This window comes from Nicotiana sylvestris, chromosome 7, assembly GCF_000393655.2.
Source record: "Nicotiana sylvestris chromosome 7, ASM39365v2, whole genome shotgun sequence".
Lineage (NCBI taxonomy): Eukaryota > Viridiplantae > Streptophyta > Magnoliopsida > Solanales > Solanaceae > Nicotiana > Nicotiana sylvestris.
Window position 1 is genome coordinate 157024019 of NC_091063.1, and position 23135 is coordinate 157047153.

Here is a 23135-nt window from a genome sequence, read left to right on the forward strand (position 1 = left end):
AGATATTTAGCCATTATAACAATTTAAGCGACCGTGCTAGAACCACGGGATTCGAGGGTGCCTAACACCTTCCCTCGGGTCAACAGAATTCCTTACTTAGAATTTCTGGTTCGCAGACTTCATTTGGAAAAGTCGAATATTTTCCTCGATTTGGGATTCAAGATAAACCGGTGACTTGGGACACCAAAAGCCAAACCTTTCCCAAGTGGCGACTCTGAATTAAATAAATAATCTCATTTCGAATATTGTCACTTAAATTGGAAAAACTCCCTCGCGCATTTAACCCTTCGGGGCGGGGCGCGCAAAAAGGAGGTGTGACAGTACTAACAACATCTTCTCATTTATATATAATATAAATATCCATATTATCAAAAAAAAGAAAAACTTTAAGCAAAACTTTCGTCTGAAGTGGCTAGACTTGTAATAATTTATGAACTTAGGCCATAGTTTAAATAGGGGTCCCAAAATCGGCTATTAATGCACTCCCCTGATTTTATGTGGCGCCAACGGACAGTCAATCCATAAGAATTCCAATGTCTCATTCGCTAGCTGCGGTGCCTCTGCCGCGTTTCGCCACCGTTCTCGCGGCGGCGAAGCAGCCACGACTCAGACCTAACCCTAAACCCCAGAATGGTAAGCAAAAGATAACCACTACCAATCCCAGTGTACCACCGGCTACCGTCAAGAAAACAACGTCAGGCTTTAACAGCAGGAGTAAAGAACCCACGTGGCAGTGCGTGCAGAATTGTGGTGCATGCTGCAAACTTGACAAAGGCCCAAACTTTCCCACTGCCGAAGAAATTTTTGATGACCCTTCTGATGTTGAGGTTCTTTTTCTCATTATTTTCAGTTTAAATTATGTGGGTTTTATGTTGTCATAATTCATACAATACTTGCTCCGTTCCAATTTATGTAGCGGTATTTGAGTGAGCATGGAGTTTAAGAAGTAAAATGATAAGTTTAAAGTTAAATTATTTCTAAATAAGGAAAGTATGCTATTCTTTTTTGGATAAACTAAAAATGAAAGTAAGATACATAAATTGGGACAGAAGAATCAGGCTAGTGTTAAAAGCATAACACGTGACGTGTGGGTTAGGCCGGAAACAAAAGCATGATATTTAAACGAGGAAAGACAATGAGGTGGACCCGTTATTCACCAGTTTCAAACCATGCGCCGCTGGCCCCGGGGATTTCTCGGTTATTAATCAAAATTATGTGGGTGTCATGAATATGATGGTTTATACTACAATTGTCATATTTTATATGATATTTCTATGGATGTGGATCTTTTTATGTCAATTCGATTTATGTAGTATATTTGTAGTAGTGGAGAACAAGTGTTAAGATATGATTGAATTTAGTAAGATAGAAAAGTTACAGTTGATTTTAAGAGTTGAATGGTTAAATGAATTTGAGTTCATAAAAGCTGTTAAATTTACATAGAATAACGTTATCAGTAGATTTTTCGAAAATCGAAAGATTGTTATTATTAGTACAACCGTGTCAATATTTTGGGCCATCCGAAATGAGAAGACTATTATATAAAGTTTGAAGCTTTAAATGTGGAATTTTACTTCTCAGTTATTCCAAAGCATGGTGGGTTCTGATGGATGGTGCATACATTTTGAGAAGAGCACAAGAAAATGCTCCATTTATGCAGGTGAAACCTTCTTTTCCAAATGGAATTTGGAGATTTCAATATTTATCGCTGATGATGTAGTTTTCCCCTTTGTCATATGGGTGGATTTCTTGAATCATTTGTTTTTCTCTTTGCTTTAGATCGTCCATATTTTTGTCGGGTGGAACCAGCCATCTTTGAGACATTGTATGGGATTGAAACGAAAAAGTTCAACAAGGAAGCTTGCAGGTAATCCATTGACGTTGCTCATTTACTCGTTGCCTATAGATTTTGTGAAAGTCTTAAGTCTTAACCACTAAATTTCTGTCTGAGACTACTGTTTTAATTGAAAGGATGTCTTGATTGCAGTTCTTGCATAGACACAATTAAAGCGATATATGGATCAAGCTCAAAAGAGTTGGAGAATTACAATGCTGCAGTATGGAGTTCAACATAGTTCCACATTCCTTTCTCTGAGGTTGTTATCTTTTTCTTTGGTGCACTAGATTTTAGTTAAAGGTGCTTAAGTCACCAGTTGCTTTTATTGTTTGTCTAGACAGGTCTGTGGATTTCAATTAGCTTATTGATATACTCAAGTGGGAACAGTTTTATTATCTGCTATAGTCGTTTCTGCAAGATCTAGATTTGTCTGATGTTTCGTCAATATGATTCACATAGTTGGAGAACATTTTAGGACAATCAAATATTTAAATTCCACCAAAATTGATAATTTGCTAATATCTCCAGTCTCACTCTCAAGCTACTGATATTGACATGAAAATTGTAGGCTCTAAATCAGGTTTATCTATGAGTTTCAGGTGAATCGTTTTGGTGGTTTTTCCTGTCAATCAAGTTGGTGGTGTTTTTGCAGCCTGTTGCAGTGGCTAGGCAGATTTATGAATCGTCGTAGTTGTCAGATTATATAGAATGTTCTATCACGAACAGTTCTATGCATGCAGAATGAACTGGTGCTGCTGCAATTGAATCTGGAACACTTAGAATCTGACGGGAAAGCACAAATCAAAGTCTTTTGGGTAGAAGATGTAGTAACTAATTTATTGTAAAGTGAGAGAAATATGGACTGTAGTTAGTGAATTATTACCGGATAATCTTCTCTAAATAATTAGAATACACTGATACATTAGCTTCTATGAGTAGACACTTATGTTTTCTAATGACAGATTTCATTGTATGTCTTATCTTCACCAGAATATGTGGGAGGAGACATGATCATGTTTCCTTTATATCATAAACTTCAGTTTATTCCATCTTTGTATTCTTTATACATCTATAATATAATGCTGCTTTCTTAAGTTCCTAGCAGGCTAAAATATTTTGTGGTCATTGTGTTGCCTATATTCAGCTTCTCTTCTCATTAGCTTGAGGTTCTGTACAATCTTAACCGTGTTTGGTGTTTATGCAGCTTCTGAAGGGACCTTTCAAACACACCAAACATACTAAGGCGTAATACTTGTTTTTTCTGCTGCAAGGATTAAGAGGCTTCTACTTGTCATATTTTAGCCAAGTGCAAAATAATACCTTTTCCATGCATAGGATTCTCTTTCAATAGAATAACATGCTTTTGCAAGCTAAGCACTTTTCCAAAATCAGATACCTAATCCTTTCCTTCAACTTTTCCCTTTGTCATGGTAGTTTGGTTTTTTTTTTTTTTTTTCTTTCCATTATTAAACAGATTCCATCCAAGTACTTTTTCAGAAATTTGATGTGTTTGGCCAACAAGAAGAAGTGCTTTTTGAGCAGCAACAAAACCATTTTTTATGTTTTTGAGAAGAATCTACAAATTCTATTTTCTCCCAAAAAGCAGAAGCAGAAAATTAATTATTTTAAGACAAAAGTATCCTTACTATAAATTTATATTTTCAAATTATCTTCATTAATTTAACTTTTTTTTTCTTTTTTATTTCTACCATCCTTTCTATTTATTTATTTATTTATTTATTTTATCTTTATTATCTTTTTATTCTTCTTCTCCTATTCTTCTTTGAAATAGTCTCTCCACTATAAATAGATATCTTCCTTTTATATGGGAGTAAAAAAGCAAATTTTTTATTTATATTGGATGATATATTTAAATCATCATATAAACAATAAGTAATATTTGATACCTAATATTGTTGCTTTGGATAATTATATCTTATACTGATTAAATTTTTAATATATCTTTTTTCTTTATATTTTATATTCTAACTAAATAAAAAGAAAAAAATAATTAAATTTATATTTCTCTTTAAATAATATATTAATTATAAATTGAACAATTACTGTCATTTATCGTAATTTGGCATACAAAAATACTTTTTGAAAAGATTGACCAAATATAATTTGCTTATCAAAAACTACAAAAAGTACTTATCAAATGAATTGGCCAAAAGTAAACTATAACCACAACAACAACCCAGTGAAAATCTCACAAATGGAGTCTGGGGAGGGCAGGATGTACGCAACCTTACCCCTACCTTGGGATGCAGAGAGACTGCTTCCGATAGACCTTCGACTAAAGAAAATGGAAGAAGCGCTGATAGCAATTCATAGCAAGACGATATATTTAGAAAAATAAATTGAAGATAGCAATAAAGAATATGAAAGAAATACCGATAGCAACAAATAGCAAGACAATATATTTAGAGGACTAAATCCGAGGGTCTGATAGCAATAGAGAATATGAAAGGAGCGCTGATAGAAAACTAAGGAAGTACCGGTGACACGTATTGACAAAACAAGACATGCGATGATAGCAAACTCAGGATAAAAAGGGTACCATACTAACACTAACACTAACACTATCGAACTAATGAAGATAAAGGAAAACACACGACTACCTACTAACCTTCTACCCTAATTCCCAACCTCCACACCCTCTTATCCAAGGTCATGTCCTCGGTTAGCTCAAGCTGCGCCATGTCCCGCCTGATCATCTCTCCCCAAGGCTTCTATGGCCTACCTTTACCCTTACTTGTTATCTCCTCCCCCTCCAAGGCCAACCTCTCACACCTCCTGACTAGGGCATCTTTGCTTCTCCTCTTAACATGCCGAACCATCTCAGCCTCGCCTCTCGCATATTTTCCTCCAGAGGAGCCACTCATACCTTGTCCCGAATAACTTCATTCTTAATTCTATCTAACCTAGTGTCACACCTCCTTTTTCCGCACCCGAGGGCGCAGGGGGAGTTTTTCCAATTAAAGGACAATCGAAACGGGATTGGTTTAATTATTTCAGAGTCGCCACTTGGGAGATTTAGGGTGTCCCAAGTCACCAATTTTAATCCCGAATCGAGGAAAAGAATGACTCTATATTATAGTCTGCGTACCAGAAATCCGGATAAAGAATTCTGTTAACCCGGGAGAAGGTGTTAGGCATTCCCGAGTTCCGTGGTTCTAGCACGGTCGCTCAATTGTTATATTCGGCTTGATTATCTGATTTTGTTCAAGTATGAACTTATGTGCAAATTTTAACTTTTAACCGCTTTATTATTATTGTTTTTACAAGAAGGTGAACATCGCTTAAAACACGTCTTTGGACTGCGTCACATGAAATGCACCCACAATCTGGAACGCATTTTATTTGATGTTTTGAGATTTGGATTTGGGTCGCATGAAATGCACACCCGAGCTTAAGAAAGTAAATTATTAAACACGCGCCTAAAGAGACTATCGTGTTATTATTTTGGGAAGGCCATAAAATTCGCTAAACGGCCCTCCTGAATTCTAGGTAATTTAAAACAAGTATTTACTGAGGGCCCCACAATTTGTATTTTTATTCGGCGAGGCTCATCTCATTCTTATTTTTTGAAGGGATTTGCAACGACGTGGAAATGCGTCTCGAGTCACGTCACAATCAATGTGCCCGTGACTAGAGACATATTTCGACTCCGTTGAGATTTGAATTTGGGTCACATAAATGTGCACCCGAGTTTAGGGAGATAACATTATTAAAGGCGCGCCTAAAGCAACTAGCGCATTATTATTTTTGGGTAGGGCCGTGAAATTTACTAAACGGCGCGTCCCGGAATCTAAGTATTTAATACATATATTTTGTGAAGGGCTCCGCAATCTGTACATTTTTATTTAGCGGAGCTAGTCTCGTTGTTATTTTTATTTTTATTTATTTATTCTTTATTTTTTATTATATTTTTTATTTATTTATTTTTTTTTTTTAAAAAAGGATGCCATTTTTACGCCTTTAACCATACTAAACCTTATAGCCTATTTACAACTGAAATCTCATAACTCGTTACAAATTTAATAAAAGGAATCTAGCAAATGAGTGTTTTGGAAGTAATAACAACAAGTAATGCTAGTTTTGTCCGAATGAACTAAGCAAGGGAAAAAACGAACAAATTAACGTTAAACTGTGTCATAGAACAACTAACCCTACTAAATTAAATGATATCAAATAAACAAAAATACATAACACCACAAATGAACAAAACGTATATGGTGAAAACATAAGCAGAAGATTATCATACCAATTTCTATATTGCATTTTTTGAACTTTTGACATAACATCTCCTTATTTAATGCTTGAGGTTTACTAACCTTTGAACCTCGGCCAACTCAGGACGACAAACACGACCCCGACGGAATTCAAACCAGACCTCACTGGACGCGGAACAGCGACGAAACCTCGGACAAACACCTCGACAAACCAAAGACGACCTCGATGGAAAGCTTGGACCCCAAAACTGTCAACGCCCAAGAATGTTGGTGGCTGCTGTATATTTTTGACGCAGCAGTTGGTACGTGGATATGAAGCAAAGGGGTCGTTCGGACAGTAGGGTGGTCGTTTGGGTGGTGGTTATGGCGGACTGGTGGTTTTGGGTTAAGGTCGAGATGATTTGGGTGGTGAACGAGATGCGTGTGGAGCTGGTTTCAATGGAGGGAGCTGGTGGAGGCAGCCATGGTGGGTTCACGGAGGAAGATGGCGATGTCGTTCGGACGTAAGGGGAGTGTCACGACTGGTTTGGTGGGTTACGCTGGGAAGGTGAGGACGGTGGCGAGGAGGCAGTGAAGGTGACGACGCTGCTGCTACTCGTCGGGCTGGTAGTTTGGACGACGCAGGCGAGACGCTGTTGGTCGTGGTGCTGGGGGAAGGTGATGGTATGGCGGTTGACGGAGGTGGAGCTCGTTTGTTTTCCGGCGTTCGTTTGGATAGTAGGGTGATGGAGTTGGACTGGTGTTGGGTTTGGACGCGGGGAGGTTGACGGTGTTTTTGGGGTAGTGATCGATGGTTGACGGGTTGTTGGTTGACGAACTAGGGTTGCAACGATGAGGAAGAAAATGGCGAACAGTGGTGACGAGGGGAGGGGAACTGGTGGTGATGGGAGCTGAAGGGTTTTTTGGACTGGTTTTTTTTCTTTTTTTTTTAGTAGTAGGGTTTTTCTGCTTCTTCTTCTAAAGAAGGAGAAGTGTGAACAGTATTTCTTTTTCAAAAAAATTCAAAGTCCTTCCTCCAATTTTCAAAATCCTCCCTGTTCCTTTGGCCTTTGTCCGTGTTTTGTAACACAATGCCCATAAAAATGAGCCCCACGCGTGGTGGGGTTCAAGGCATATGTCCCCCACGCGTGGTGGGGTTCCCCACGTGTCCTGGACACGGTTTATTATGGGCTAGGTCCGAAAATTAGGCCTAAAACCGGGTAGTTTGAACCCGAATATTATTCTTTTGCCCGGACCCGAGAAATAGGAACACGTTGCTTAACTAGTCCTATGTAAGCAAAATAACTACCAAAAATAAGACTAGTATTTAAACAAAACTATATCTTTTTTTAAATATTTTCAAGATTTAAAATAGCTACAAAATATTAATAAAACTATTTTTTTGTAATTTTCGTTTTTAAATATTAAGATAAAATATGAGGTAATATTTTTGTATTTTTCAAAGTTAAAAATGACTATAAAACCTTAATAGAACTATATTTTTTGTAATTTTCGAAATTATATAAAGTACAAAAATAAAGTGCAATTTTTGTATTTTTCAAGTTTATGAGAGATACATAAACTAAAATTTATATATATATATTTTTTGAAATTTTTCTTTTTGCAACGAAATAAAGTAAAAATAGTTAAAATGGCTATACTAGTCCTAAATTAGATATTTAAGCTTAAGAACGTAAAAATTCCCGGGGAGGGTCAAAAATCACGTGCTTACAGCTGCCCCTCTTTGACTGGAAACACGAAGAGTTTTCCGACAAAGAACGACTAGACGTGTTTTTGACCCGACCATTACTTGGACGGACTACACTTAAGGAAAGGGAGGGAATGTGACCGAGCCCTGGTATCTGAGCTGCCTACATATCCTTGGTTATACAGGAATCAGGCCACGTGTAGTTCGGGAATGAGAGAGATAGTGAAGTGTACCGAGGTGGAGAGCCGATCGAGGTGCCGTTCCGTCGAGGTTCCGGTCCGCGGTCCTGTCATTACAACAAAAATGAAAACTGAAAAAGACTAACTAAGCCTATCAGCTACTAGTTACAAGGATTCCTATCTCTTAAGTCTTCTGAAACTTGGTCTTGAGTCTTGAATGGTGCTTCATACAGACTTTGGATTTGAATCTTGATACTTGCTAGTTGTAGGCGCTAGTTCTTGAACAGACCACATTTGTTCTCCACTTTCGTATTTTTCTCCTTTTTTGTTTTTCTTCTTTTTCTTTTTTTTTCTTTTATGTTGTGTCCAGCTTTTGTCGACCATCTCAGATGTTGACTCGCATTCTTGAGGCGAGCTTCTGCTATTTATAACTTGGTTGAATGCTGGGATTTTTGTTATAGCCTTCTGCTTTCCAGTGGGTCACTGCTTGATCTTTGACAAGCGGACTCCTGACTTCTTCGATCTTTGACATACCACAAACTCCGTTCTACAGGCGGGTCCTTGACAATCAAAACAAACAAAACAAACAAAATTTCCTAACCCCGTTTGCACTGGGGGAGGTTTGTGAGTCGTTAGCAAAATCGTAGCCCACTGATACTACTGATGCAGTGCTGAGAGTGAACTAAACACTAGATTAGGATGTATTCCCTTGTTATACAGGTGGGCGCCTGGTTTTAGGAAAATGACTCTTTTTCAAAATGTTTTTTTAGCATCTTAGGAGAAAGATTCATCGGACTAAGATTTTGATCCTAGGAGAAGGTTCGTCAGACTAGGTCTCTATCTTAGGAGAAAAATTCGTCAGACTAAGATTTTGATCCTAGGAGAAGGTTCATCAGACTAGGTCTTTTCTTTTTGGTATCTTAGGAGAAAGATTCATCAGACTAAGATTTTGATCCTAGGAGAAGGTTCATCAGACTAGGTCATTTTTTGTTTTTGGTTATCTTAGGAGAAAGATTCATCAGACTAAGATTTGGATCCTAGGAGAAGGTTCGTCAGACTAGGTCTCTATCTTAGGAGAAAAATTCGTCGGACTAAGATTTTGATCCTAGGAGAAGGTTCATCAGACTAGGTCATTTTTTGTTTTTGGTTATCTTAGGAGAAAAATTCATCAGACTAAGATTTTGATCCTAGGAGAAGGTTCATCAGACTAGGTCATTTTTTTGTTTTTGGTTATCTTAGGAGAAAGATTCATCAGACTAAGATTTTGATCCTAGGAGAAGGTTCGTCAGACTAGGTCTCTATCTTAGGAGAAAAATTCATCGGACTAAGATTTTGATCCTAGGAGAAAGTTCATCAGACTAGGTCATTTTTTGTTTTTTGGTTATCTTAGGAGAAAGATTCATCAGACTAAGATTTTGATCCTAGGAGAAGGTTCGTCAGACTAGGTCTCTATCTTAGGAGAAAAATTCGTCGGACTAAGATTTTGATCCTAGGAGAAGGTTCATCAGACTAGGTCTTTTCTTTTTGGTATCTTAGGAGAAAGATTCATCCGACTAAGATTTTGATCCTAGGAGAAGTTTCATCAGACTAGGTCATTTTTTGGCATCTTAGGAGAAAGATTCATCAGACTAAGATTTTGATCCTAGGAGAAGGTTCATCAGACTAGGTCATTTTTGGCATCTTAGGAGAAAGATTCATCAGACTAAGATTTTGATCCTAGGAGAAGGTTCATCAGACTAGGTCTCTATCTTAGGAGAAAAATTCGTCAGACTAAGATTTGGATCCTAGGAGAAGGTTCATCAGACTAGGTCTTTTCTTTTTTTTTTTCTTCAAAACAACTTAGGAGGAAATGCATCTCCAATGGGTAAAACTTAACTTTGAGGAAATGCGTCTCCTGTGGGTACAATAAACTTAGGAAGTGCGTCTCCTATTGGGGATAACTGTTATTAGGCAGTGCGTCTCCTACTGGTAAAAACTTGCTTAGGAAGTGCGTCTCCTATTGGGTGCAACTAAACAAACCTAGGAGGAAATGCATCTCCTATGGGTAAAACTGAACTTAGGAGGAAATGCATCTCCTATGGGTGAAACTGAAACAAACCTAGGAGGAAATGCGTCTCCTATGGGTGAAACTAAACAAACCTAGGAGGAAATGCATCTCCTATGGGTAAAACTAAACAAACCTAGGAGGAAATGCGTCTCATATGGGTGAAACTAAACAAACCTAGGAGGAAATGCACCTCCTATGGGTAAAACTAAACAAACCTAGGAGGAAATGCATCTCCTATGGGTAAAGACGTGGAATGTATTCCCTTATTATACAGGTGGGCGCCTAATGGTAAAGACACAAAATGTATTCCCTTGTTATACAGGTGGGCGCCTAAAATATGAAATGCACAGACAAAAGTATTCCTCTCGTTATTCAGGTGGGCGCCTGTCAAGAAATGTAAAGACTGAAACCAACATATCCTATTTGAGGGCGGATGAACCCGACATATCCTATTTGAGGGCGGATGAACCCGACATATCCTATTTGAGGGCGGATGAACCCAACAGATCCTATTTGAGGGCGGATGAACCCAACATATCCTATTTGAGGGCGGATGAACCCGACATATCCTATTTGAGGGCGGATGAACCCAACATATCCTATTTGAGGGCGGATGAACCCGACAGATCCTATTTGAGGGCGGATGAACCCAACATATCCTATTTGAGGGCGGATGAACCCGACATATCCTATTTGAGGGCGGATGAACCCAAAATATCCTATTCGAGGGCGGATGAACCCAAAATATCTTTAAGACTTGAAAATGTCTTACCTTGAATACTTGCTGGGGATTGGGATGAATTTTCCTTTTCTACCTTCCCCATTTTTATTATTATTCTTTTTTTTTCTTTTTTTTATTCCTTTTTTGTTTTTGTTTTGTTTTTGCATAGCTTCTTCCTTCAAAGACTACCTCCCTTGATTTACTTACCTGTTGGGGGGTAAAATGTTATCAGCTGGGGGTACCTGACTTCCAGAAAATTTTCTAAATGGAAGGAAAATTTTCTGCCCCAGTTTGATAATATCCCTTGTGGCATGCGTTTCTGCCTCAATGCCAATTCCTTTTACCTGTTTCAAATCAAACAAAATTTGTTAGTTTAAAACATGGTGGTTGGTTGTGATACTCCCAACGGGATGGCTTTTCCTTTTTCCCTTCCTTGCTTTGCGTTGCACAACTTGTTGGGGATGATATTATGTGCTGGGGATAATCCCTTCCTGCTGGGGGATATCCCTCTTCTTTTGTGACATAGCTTGGAAACTGGCATTTCCCCGACCTTTTAGTCTAGTATGGATTTCGCCAAATCATGCTCACTGCTCTCCTTGCTTTGTTCACGGGCCTTGGCCTTGGGGTTTATAACTTTGGTTTTGGCAAGGGTATCCCTCTTGACGCTCGTCAATCCTTTTGTCAATTCCTTTTTGCTGGGGATATCTGTATTGACACTGGCCTCGCGTTTGTTCCCTGCTGACTATACCACTTGGATGTACTAGTCAGATCTCATTTTTGGAAAGCTGATGGCCTATTTGAGGTCATTTCATATTTGTTCTGACCAGACAGACTCTATTGGGGATTTTTCTATGAAAGGAGAAAGATAAAAGGGAACAGAATAAAAAGACAAAGGAAAAAAAACATGACTCTTTAACAAAAGAAACTATAAATAAAAACCTTATCAAATGCAGACTCCGACTCTAATGGCCATGACATGCGTATGTGGCCTATCCTCTACCGTCAATCATCTTTCAAGATCTTCAATTGGCGATTCCCCATCTGATTCCCAATCTTATTCGACTTGTAGTGCCCGGAGGGTTTTCACTATCAAGTCTCTCTCATTTTTGGGTTCTTCTCTCAGCTTTCATCGCCTTATGGTGCCTGTGAAGGTTTTCACCGATAAGACTCTCTCATTTGTATCACTTTCCAGCTGGGGATTTGGAGTGTCGCCGGTATGACTCTTTCTGCTGGAGATTAGAGTCCTTTCTGCTGTGGAACAGAATGTTATGTTCGCCGGTAAGACTCTTCATTTGTCTGACTTGGCATCTTTTGAAGACTGATCGGAAGGTCTTTCTTTGGACCGTAATGTGGGTTTTGGATAGGGCTAGAAAGAAAGGGTATAAAAGGCTCAAAAAATGCATTAATTTTGGGTTATTAATTACAACCTTCGGAATTAGATTTATTTACAACAAACGCAACTTTTGCCCCAGTTTCTTGCTTGGGGATATTTTAATTGATTTTTTTTCATTTTTCAAAACTATGACCGAGCCGTGAAGCGCCTACGTATCCTCTTTGAGGAATCAGGTCAAACGTAGTTCCCAATTCCTCTTTTTCATTTGATTTTCTTTTTTTTTTCTCTTTGTTATCAATTTTCTTTTCTCATTTCTCCTTTCTTTTTTTTCTCTTTTTTTTCGTTGTTGTTTTCTTTCTTTCTCTATTTTTTCTTCGTTGCTACTGATTCCGAACGAGGGGTATGAAAGAAAAATAAATAAGGCTCAAAGGGGTAACGAAGGATAAAAGTGTTTGGGTAGCAGAACAAAATGCCTTCGTCATTCCAGTCTTCAAAATATGCCAAGTGCAAACAACACGATTTAAATTTGTAGTCTCTTCTGATGGTGCTGGACTTGACAATTATATTCAACATCTGTTTGTTCATTTGTCACTTCTAAAGCACCGTTGGCGACACTCCCATTCTCATTATTATGAACGACCCTCATGCCAATTTGGCGAATCTTTGCCTTTTAACGGTTTTCTTTGCGTTTAACTTGCCCCAGTTCCATATGACTCGGGCTCTGAATAATCTCAAACCGTCCTTATTTTCTTTAAATGGTCTGGTCTCCTTTCCAGGGTTTTATGATTAACTTTAAAGACTAGGCCCAAAGTGTGTGCGCATGTCATGTCCCTAGAATCGGCATTGAACGAAATGATAGAAGGACTAAACAAAAGACGACTGGAACTAATAAAAGACTGAATTTTTTTTTTGCATTAGACTGAACAAATGGTTTTAAAAACAAAGCAAACCGGAATAAAATCCTAAACAACTTGGACAAAACTTAAACAAACCGCTATGACAAAACGGAAAGATAAGCGGAAAGATATTGACACAAAACAAATCCGAATTACAATCCTAATAATCCGAACAACGGAAATGACAACAAAATAGACCATCAAAGATCCTCTCCGGTTGACCCAAAATGGAGTGTCCTTCCACTTTATCAAGACTGGCATCTTAGCCACTGAGCTTTGCATCGATACTGTCAAAACCATTACCAGCTTCAATATCATCAATCTCCGTCAACAAGTTTCCAACAGGATTCGAATGCTTCTGTCATCAGGCCTGATCCCCGCAGAGTGTGCATCATGAGGTGCAAGTAAAGGATTCTGGGTGTCATTGTCCGGCTTACCACAAACCAACCACCTTAACTTTATTTGCGAAACAAACAGGTTAGAATGGACTCAGTCGGTCCTCATTATTAACAACATCTTTTTTTCTTTTTCTTTTTCGATGTTTTTCTTTTTTTTCTTTTTTTCACTTTTTCTTTTTCATTCTTTTTTTCATTCTTTTTTTTTTCTTTTTTTTCTTTTCCATTCTCTTTTTGTTTTTTTTTTGTTGTGGTCGAATCTTATGGAGATTGCCTACGTATCATGACCCCGCATGAATCAGACCTTGCGTAGTTCGTGCCAATAAAAATAAACAAGAATGAACATTTTTTCTTTTCACTTTCATATTAAAACAAATTGGGTTTCAAAGGTTTAAAGATGACCTACAAACTTGAAAATCAAACAACCCACCTATTTTAATCAAAAGGTTTACAAACTTCAAAACAAATGGCCAACTTCCTTCTTTTATTTGCTAATTTTAACCAAATGGTTGTTTTTTGCAAACGTGGCCCTTTCCAACTCTCACATGAATTTTGAGGCCGAGGAGGATTATTTTATGACACTTTACAAACTGGTCCATTCTTTTACGAAAATAACCTTTCGACAACTGAAAGATACTCTAAGGCTATTTCGGCAAGAACGGTTTAAGACGCGGCCGAAACTGGCTCGGCTTATTTTATTTTTCATATTTTTTGACTAAACATCCAAACGGCATTCACCCGACCGTTGACTCTTTGTTTTTTTTTCAAATTATGATAAAAACCTTGTATTGCAAACACGGCCTTTCGACGTCTCGGGGACGAAGCTTTTTAAGGCTGTGTGGGTCAACTGGACCAACAATCCTAATCATGACCCAAAGGTGGCTGTTTATGCAAAGTCAGCTTTCCGGCGTCCCTTTCGGGAACATTCGGCTATTTATGACAAAGCAGAATCACCTGACTTAGTTATGACTCTTTTATTGTTTTTTTTCAAAAATAGGAAACTCAATATTGCAAACACGGCCTGTCAACGTCTCGGGGACGAAGATTTTTAAGGCTGTGTGGGTCAACTGGACCAAATCTTAAAATGACCCAAAGGTGGCTGTTTATGCAAAGTCAGCCTTCCGGCGTCCCTTTCGGGAACATTCGGCTATGTCTTGATAAAACAACGTCACCCGACTTCTTTATGACAAAAACTAAAATTTGACATGTATTTTTTTTATTATTATTATTTGTTTTTGGCTTTTTTAGCAAAAGGTGGGGTTGGACCCGATGAGGGTTGCCTACGTATCTCACATCCGGTGAGAATCAAACCCGCGTAGTTCGGGCCAATAAACTATTTTTGAGAAGACCACCCTTTTCCATTTTCTATTCTCTTTTATTTATTTATTTATATAACAAGCAAACAAACTATTATTTTTCATTCATACCAAACAAACTAACTAACGTAAAATATAAAGCATTCCTTCTTTTTCCCTTTGTTTTTCTTATTCTAAAGAAAAAGAAAAATGTTTTTTTTTTGGAATTTTTACCTTAAATAAAAGAAATGCTTAAAAAATATTTTTTGAATTTTCTTTGAATTTTTTTTTTTGGATTATATATTTATTTTGGAACAAATAATAAAATCACGTTCAACGCCTGACTCTTTTTATATTTTTTATTTATTTATTTTTGGCATTTTCATAAACAAGCAAAATAAAATAAAAAAAACATTTTAAAACCAGACTCTTTTTTCATCTTCATTTAATGGCAAAACAAACTATTTTCTTTTCAATATTTTTGAAAAAAAAACAAGACAGAACAATGATGATTTTTTTCTATTTTTCCTTTGCTTTTAATATAACAAACTAATAAGACATTTTTTTTTTCATTTTGTCAAAATTTCGGCAGAGTTTCGATACTACTCGGACATTGGTTTCTTTTTTCTAAAAATAAGTAGTTATCCTCTACACTGTTATTTTTTCTCCTCTTTTTCACGATTTTTTTTAATCTGTGGAAAATAATGAAAACATACAAAATCTTTTGAATTTTCATGCTTTGTTTATATATATATTTTTATTTTTTATATTTATTATTACTTTAAAAAAAATGTGGCATGGGAAACATAAGGATTTCCAAGACATCTTGGATTTCGCAAATGTTCCCCATGCGCTTTTCCCAACGTGTGAAGCGTGGGGGACATAGGGAATTCCAAGATTTCTTGGATTTCACAAATGTTCCCCATGTGCCTTTTCCCAAAACTGAAGCGTGGGGGACATGTGGATTCCAAGACTTCTTGGATTCCACAAATGTTCCCCATGTGCTTTTCCCAAAAATGAAGCGTGGGGGACATGTGGAATACCAAGGCTTCTTGAATTCCACAATGTTCCCCATGTGCTTAATTAACATAATAGCATGCTTATCAAAAATAGTGCATCTTTCTTATTTAACGTGATCAGCATGATAAGGAGTGTCATTTGTCGGCAAATATCATTGGTCCGCCAAATGACTCATTCACCCTTGAATAAATATAACATGTAGCACATAGGATGCCAAAGACGGTCTATTATTTTCAGGTTGCTTGTCCTAGACGGACTCAACCCCTGTGTTGAGTCCCCTAAGTCAAATGCACATGATGCAAATAAACGTTCCTACTAGGGATCCGGCATGTGGCTTTGTTATACTAAGTTCATAACCTGGGTATTTGTTCTAGACCTGGCTTACCCGAGCGGACAACTCGAGCCAAGGATGGGAGCTGTGTACCGGTAACCAAAAGGCCATCCGATTTTGCAACTCCTCCGAATCCTCGTTCTATTTTGGCATATGACACTAACAGAAAGAAGCCACGACCAGCGTGCGCTCCTCAAGAGAGAAGAGAAGGGTTTCGGCACAGTTTATATGTACAGTTCAAACAATATCAAAGCAGTAAAAGCAGCATTTAGCGCATTAGGCTAAAACACGTAAAAAATCAGATAATAAATAAAGCCAAATAATAACAATTATTTCAAGCTCGAATTTTTAACCCTGAACCAGTGGTTCTGGGTCTACTCCCCAGCAGAGTCGCCAGAGCTGTCACACCTCCTTTTTCCGCACCCGAGGGGCGCAGGGGAGTTTTTTCCAATTAAAGGACAATCGAAACGGGATTGGTTTAATTATTTCAGAGTCGCCACTTGGGAGATTTAGGGTGTCCCAAGTCACCAATTTTAATCCCGAATCGAGGAAAAGAATGACTCTATATTATAGTTTGCGTACCAGAAATCCGGATAAGGAATTCTGTTAACCCGGGAGAAGGTGTTAGGCATTCCCGAGTTCCGTGGTTCTAGCACGGTCGCTCAATTGTTATATTCGGCTTGATTATCTGATTTTATACAAGTATGAACTTATGTGCAAATTTTAACTTTTAACCGCTTTATTATTATTGTTTTTACAAGAATGTGAACATCGCTTAAAACACGTCTTTGGACTGCGTCACATGAAATGCACCCACAATCCGGAACGCATTTTATTTGATGTTTTGAGATTTGGATTTGGGTCGCATGAAATGCACACCCGAGCTTAAGAAAGTAAATTATTAAACACGCGCCTAAAGAGACTATCGCGTTATTATTTTGCGGAGGCCGTGAAATTCGCTAAACGACCCTCCTGAATTCTAAGTAATTTTAAACAAGTATTTACTGAGGGCCCCGCAATTTGTGTTTTTATTCGGCGAGGCTCATCTCATTCTTATTTTTTTTGAAAGGAATTTGCAACGACGTGCAAATGCGTCTCGAGCCACGTCACAATCAATGTGCCCGTGACTAGAGACATATTTCGACTCCGTTGAGATTTGGATTTGGGTCACATAAATGTGCACCCGAGTTTAGGGAGATAACATTATTAAAGGCGCGCCTAAAGCAACTAGCGCATTATTATTTTTGGGTAGGGCCGTGAAATTTACTAACGGCCCATCCCGGAATCTAAGTATTTAATACATATATTTTGTGAAGGGCTCCGCAATCTGTACATTTTTATTTAGCGGAGCTAGTCTCGTTGTTATTTTTATTTTTATTTATTTATTCTTTATTTTTTATTATATTTTTTTTTATTTTTTTTTTAAAAAAGGATGCCATTTTTACGCCTTTAACCATACTAAACCTTATAGCCTATTTACAACTGAAATCTCATAACTCGTTACAAATTTAATAAAAGGAATCTAGCAAATGAGTGTTTTGGAAGTAATAACAACAAGTAATGCTAGTTTTGTCCGAATGAACTAAGCAAGGGAAAAGACGAACAAATTAACGTTAAACTGTGTCATAGAACAACTAACCCTACTAAATTAAATGATATCAAATAAACAAAAATACATAACACCACAAATGAACAAAACGCATATGGTGAAAACATAAGCAGAAGATTATCATACCAATTTCTATATTGCATTTTTTGAACTTTTGACATAACATCTCCTTATTTAATGCTTGAGGTTTACTAACCTTTGAACCTCGGCCAACTCAGGACGACAAACACGACCCCGACGGAATTCAAACCAGACCTCACTGGACGCGGAACAACGACGAAACCTCGGACAAACACCTCGACAAACCAAAGACGACCTCGATGGAAAGCTTGGACCCCAAAACTGTCAACGCCCAAGAATGTTGGTGGCTGCTGTATATTTTTTGACGCAGCAGTTGGTACGTGGATATGAAGCAAAGGGGTCGTTCGGACAGTAGGGTGGTCGTTTGGGTGGTGGTTATGGCGGACTGGTGGTTTTGGGTTAAGGTCGAGATGATTTGGGTGGTGAACGAGATGCGTGTGGAGCTGGTTTCAATGGATGGAGCTGGTGGAGGCAGCCATGGTGGGTTCACGGAGGAAGATGGCGATGTCGTTCGGACGTAAGGGGAGTGTCACGACTGGTTTGGTGGGTTACGCCGGGAAGGTGAGGACGGTGGCGAGGAGGCAGTGAAGGTGACGACGCTGCTGCTACTCGTCGGGCTGGTAGTTTGGACGACGCAGGCGAGACGCTGTTGGTCGTGGTGCTGGGGGAAGGTGATGGTATGGCGGTTGACGGAGGTGGAGCTCGTTTGTTTTCCGGCGTTCGTTTGGATAGTAGGGTGATGGAGTTGGACTGGTGTTGGGTTTGGACGCGGGGAGGTTGACGGTGGTTTTGGGGTAGTGATCGATAGTTGACGGGTTGTTGGTTGACGAACTGGGGTTGCAACGATGAGGAAGAAAATGGCGAACAGTGGTGACGAGGGGAGGGGAACTGGTGGTGATGGGAGCTGAAGGGTTTTTTGGACTGGTTTTTTTCTTTTTTTTTTAGTAGTAGGGTTTTTCTGCTTCTTCTTCTAAAGAAGGAGAAGTGTGAACAATATTTCTTTTTCAAAAAAATTCAAAGTCCTTCCTCCAATTTTCAAAATCCTCCCTGTTCCTTTGGCCTTTTCCGTGTTTTTGTAACACAATGCCCATAAAAATGAGTCCCACGCGTGGTGGGGTTCAAGGCATATGTCCCCCACGCGTGGTGGGGTTCCCCACGTGTACTGGACACGGTTTATTATGGGCTAGGTCCGAAAATTAGGCCTAAAACCGGGTAGTTTGAACCCGAATATTATTTTTTGCCCGGACCCGAGAAATAGGAACACGTTGCTTAACTAGTCCTATGTAAGCAAAATAACTACAAAAAATAAGACTAGTATTTAAACAAAACTATATCTTTTTTAAAATATTTTCAAGATTTAAAATAGCTACAAAATATTAATAAAACTATTTTTTTGTAATTTTCGTTTTTAAATATTAAGATAAAATATGAGGTAATATTTTTGTATTTTTCAAAGTTAAAAATGACTATAAAACCTTAATAGAACTATATTTTTTGTAATTTTCGAAATTATATAAAGTACAAAAATAAAGTGCAATTTTTGTATTTTTCAAGTTTATGAGAGATACATAAACTAAAATTTATATATATATTTTTTGAAATTTTCTTTTTGCAACGAAATAAAGTAAAAATAGTTAAAATGGCTATACTAGTCCTAAATTAGATATTTAAGCTTAAGAACGTAAAAATTCCCGGGGAGGGTAAAAAATCACGTGCTTACACCTAGTATGCCCACACATCCATCTCAACATCCTTATTTCAGCTACTTTCATCTGCTGGACATGGGAGTTCTTGGCTGGCTAGCACTCTACCCCATGCAACATAGTCGGTGTCACACCTCCTTTTTGCGCGCCCGCCCCGAAGGGTAAAATGCGCGAGGGAGTTTTTCCAATTTAAGTGACAATATTCGAAATGAGATTATTTATTTAATTCAGAGTTTCCACTTGGGAAAGATTTGGCTTTTGGTGTCCCAAGTCACCGGTTTATCTTGAATCCCAAATCGAGGAAAATATTCGACTTTCCAAATGAAGTCTGCGAACCAGAAATTCTAAGTAAGGAATTCTGTTGACCCGAGGGAAGGTGTTAGGCACCCCCGAATCCCGTGGTTCTAGCACGGTCGCTTAAATTGTTATAATGGCTAAATATATGATTTTAATACATGTTATGACTTATGTGTTTTCATTAAGTTTAGACCGCTTTTATTATTATTAGTTTTTATGGAATTGCAACGTCGCGAAAATGCATTTCGAACCACGTCACAATCAATACACCCGTGGTTGTTAATACATTCCGACTTCATTGAGATTTGGATTTGGGTCACATAAATGCGCACCCGAATTTAAGAAAGTAATATTATTAAAAAAACGTGCCTAAAGAGACTATCGCGTTATTATTCTTAGGGAGGGCCGTGAAATTCGCTAAATGGCCGCTCCTGAAGTCTAAGTAATTGTTAAAATCTATTGAGGGCCCCGCAGTTTTGTACGTCCTTATTTGGCGAGACTCGCCTCATTTATTTTAAGGATATCCTAAAGTGACTACATTTCTATTAATTTCGTTTCTAAAAATAAGAGGAAAAAAAAAGAAAATCTTATTTAGTTACATGCCACAAGCATAACATATTGCATACTAGATTAAGACAAATGTCAACAGAAAGGAATATTACTTAAAATTTGAAATTATAAATAAATACAAAAATCGACAAAATAATATATTCAAAGAAGATTAATTATCCTATAACTAGGTTAGCTTCACATAATTATGTGAATAGACCAATAATTATTTTCGACTATTCAAAATAACGTTAACCTTGATTCTTAGCGCTTATTCGAAAGTTTATTAGATCTAAATTTTAAGCCATCTTGCTAGATTCACGCCTATTAGATTAAAGCTCTTAACCCTGCAACATTGATTCGTACTCCCAAATATGTAAAACCTACCGATTCTATAAAATTAATAGCCGCTTCGTTTAAATGGTGAGCCGATGCTAACATTAATTATTAATCTATACTATTAAACCTATATTGAAACAGAGAATTCAAACAAGAGAGTTGACATTAATGGTTAATCCGTTGGCATTAACTAACGTAATATGAAAATTTGCTTGAAATATGTGTTAAAATCAAACTGGATCGGGCCATGATAAAACAGTTCAAAGATCCAACGGGGTACATACAAATGCCTGCTAATATTCTGTATTATGTTATCATCACCAACCAAACTAAATTGCTGAAAACATACGGAAATATGTCTAGTTAATCTAGCACCGTACTATTTAACAGTCCCAAAATCGAGTTCGAGTACGTTCCAATTCATGCAAAGTAAATACAATTGGGATGAGCCTAAACAATCACAACTACTTTATCATTCATCCTATTGCTACATCTTGAGCACAGATATTGTGAAAGCATGTGAACATTCATTTCTTTGTTTATTTCAACTCAACTTCCAATTCAAGCTTACATCAACCCATAGTTTTAGAAGTGTGTACCTGGAAACGTTTACAACTGAAGAGAAAAGAGGTCAGCAAAGCAGCAGCAGTACAGGCAATAGCAAAGGCAGTGGTTCCAACAACACCAAATACCCCAGAAATATACTTAAAGGAGGCTCGAAGTGATTTGTGAAACCCGACAGCAACTAAACGAACCAAACAGACTCAACTGGACTTGAATTTTAGACCAAAACTGGACCAATAGATAGCCAATAGGTTCCAAAAAAATTAAAATCAGTCGAGCAGATCAATGTCAGCTACTGGGACTTGACACTAACCCAGAACTCCCTGAAGTAGTGTTTTGTTGCTTTCGCTATTAACTATCTTTCAAAGCCTCTCTTTGATGCTATGTGAACTCTATCTACTTCTTCCAACTCAATTCTCGCTCACTCTTTTTTCTCTTCTGTTTTTTTAGTCTTTTTTAGCTTGTGTATCTCTGTCCCCTAAACCAGTGGAAACCTTCTCTATTTATCCTAGCATCAGCCCATTCAACAGGCTGTTAAACAAACTGAACTCCCTCCCATGTTCTCCTCCTGTTCTTTCCACTCAAACAGATTAAAATAAAGCCCCCTCCCATGAGATTCCCCTGACAAAAACCTCTTTTCATTATTAAAACGGTTTATCATTTTATTAAACTAAACCAAACATGGGCAACAGGAATGTATCCTGACAGCACATGCTATCCAATTACCCCTAATTCATTAAAGAATTACCAATTGCCATGCTTTCTGATTTCCTAAATCTAAAGTGAATAAACAGGCTGGTAATTCTCATCTTATGTGCACAAACATGGTCAGCAATTCAATATCAATCCAAACTCAGCTTTGGTTCAGTTTGAAACTAGTATGAATTCATATGCACATATATTCAACAGAATCAAGCTAACAGGAAGCTCAGAATCAGGGAATGTCAACAAAACTGGCACCCAAACAGTTTGAAGGGCACAAATAAACTACAAACAATTAATCGACTAAACTTAATTGATCGACTACGTAGTGTATAACATACGACTGGCAACAAACAATCAGGACCAAACAGGCAGACTTGTGATTTCAATGGTATTGACAAAACAGGGGCTAAAAGGAAACTTAATTAATCGACGAAACTTATCGAATCGATTACACAGCCTGTTATATACTTGAACAAACAACAGAAATAATTCGACCAAATAAAGGTTTGATTCAGAGAAAAAGAAGAACAAAGCGAAGAAATTGGAAATAAAATCATTCTAAACAACAAACAAACAACAATGGATCAAATGGAAAGAAACAAAAGAATACCTCAAGTAAACTAGGTGAAACGGACCCGAACTCAGACTCGACCTTTTTGGGGTCGAACGGACCTTAATCAAGTGTTCTCAACAGAGAACACTTTGACTAAGGTCTATTAGACCCTCAAACCTCTGCTAATTAGGACAAAAATCCTGATTTCTGGATTTCTAGGGTTCTTGGGGCTCAGATTAGGGGTTCAGGTTTCTCTGGTTAGATTCGGACCAAATCAAGCCTGGTTTGGTCACAGGGGAGGTCAGGGGAGTACCTGACATGGATTTGGGGGAGGGGGGTTTGGTGTAGGTCGAGGTTTGGTTCGAATCTTCAAATGAAGATTCGAGAATCTAGGGATTGATTCGAACTAAACGGTTTGTGGATTTGGATTCAGGGTGGTTGAGTGGTCCTAGGGTGTTAAGATGGTGGCCACCAGCGTTATTGTCGTCGGGTTTACGGTGAGGGGAAAGGGGGGCCGCGCTAGGGTTTCGTGGGGTTTGGGTCTGGTGAGGGAGACGACCTAAGGGCAGGGGGGGTTTGGCTTAGGGCGCGGGGTGAAGGGGGAAGGTTTATATACGGGACGGGGGTTGGATTTCTGGCCGTTGGATCATTGGTGATCAACGGCTTTGATCTCTTAACTTAAAGAGACGACGTCGTTTGGTCTCATGCTGGGAATGGATCAAGCCGGGTTTTTAATGGGTCGGGTCAGATAATGGGAAA

The 23135-nt window shown here is 38.1% G+C and overlaps 1 protein-coding gene across 1 annotated transcript; it reads left to right on the plus strand.

Annotated features, from left to right (window-relative positions):
• The first annotated feature begins 481 nt into the window (after positions 1-481).
• LOC104216604 (uncharacterized) lies at positions 482-2931 on the plus strand. Its single transcript, XM_009766698.2, has 5 exons — positions 482-827; positions 1582-1660; positions 1780-1867; positions 1988-2096; positions 2437-2931. Exons 1-4 carry the CDS (start codon positions 534-536, stop codon positions 2073-2075), a joined length of 549 nt encoding a protein of 182 aa, XP_009765000.1. The 5' UTR covers positions 482-533; the 3' UTR covers positions 2076-2096; positions 2437-2931.
• The last annotated feature ends 20204 nt before the right edge of the window (positions 2932-23135 follow it).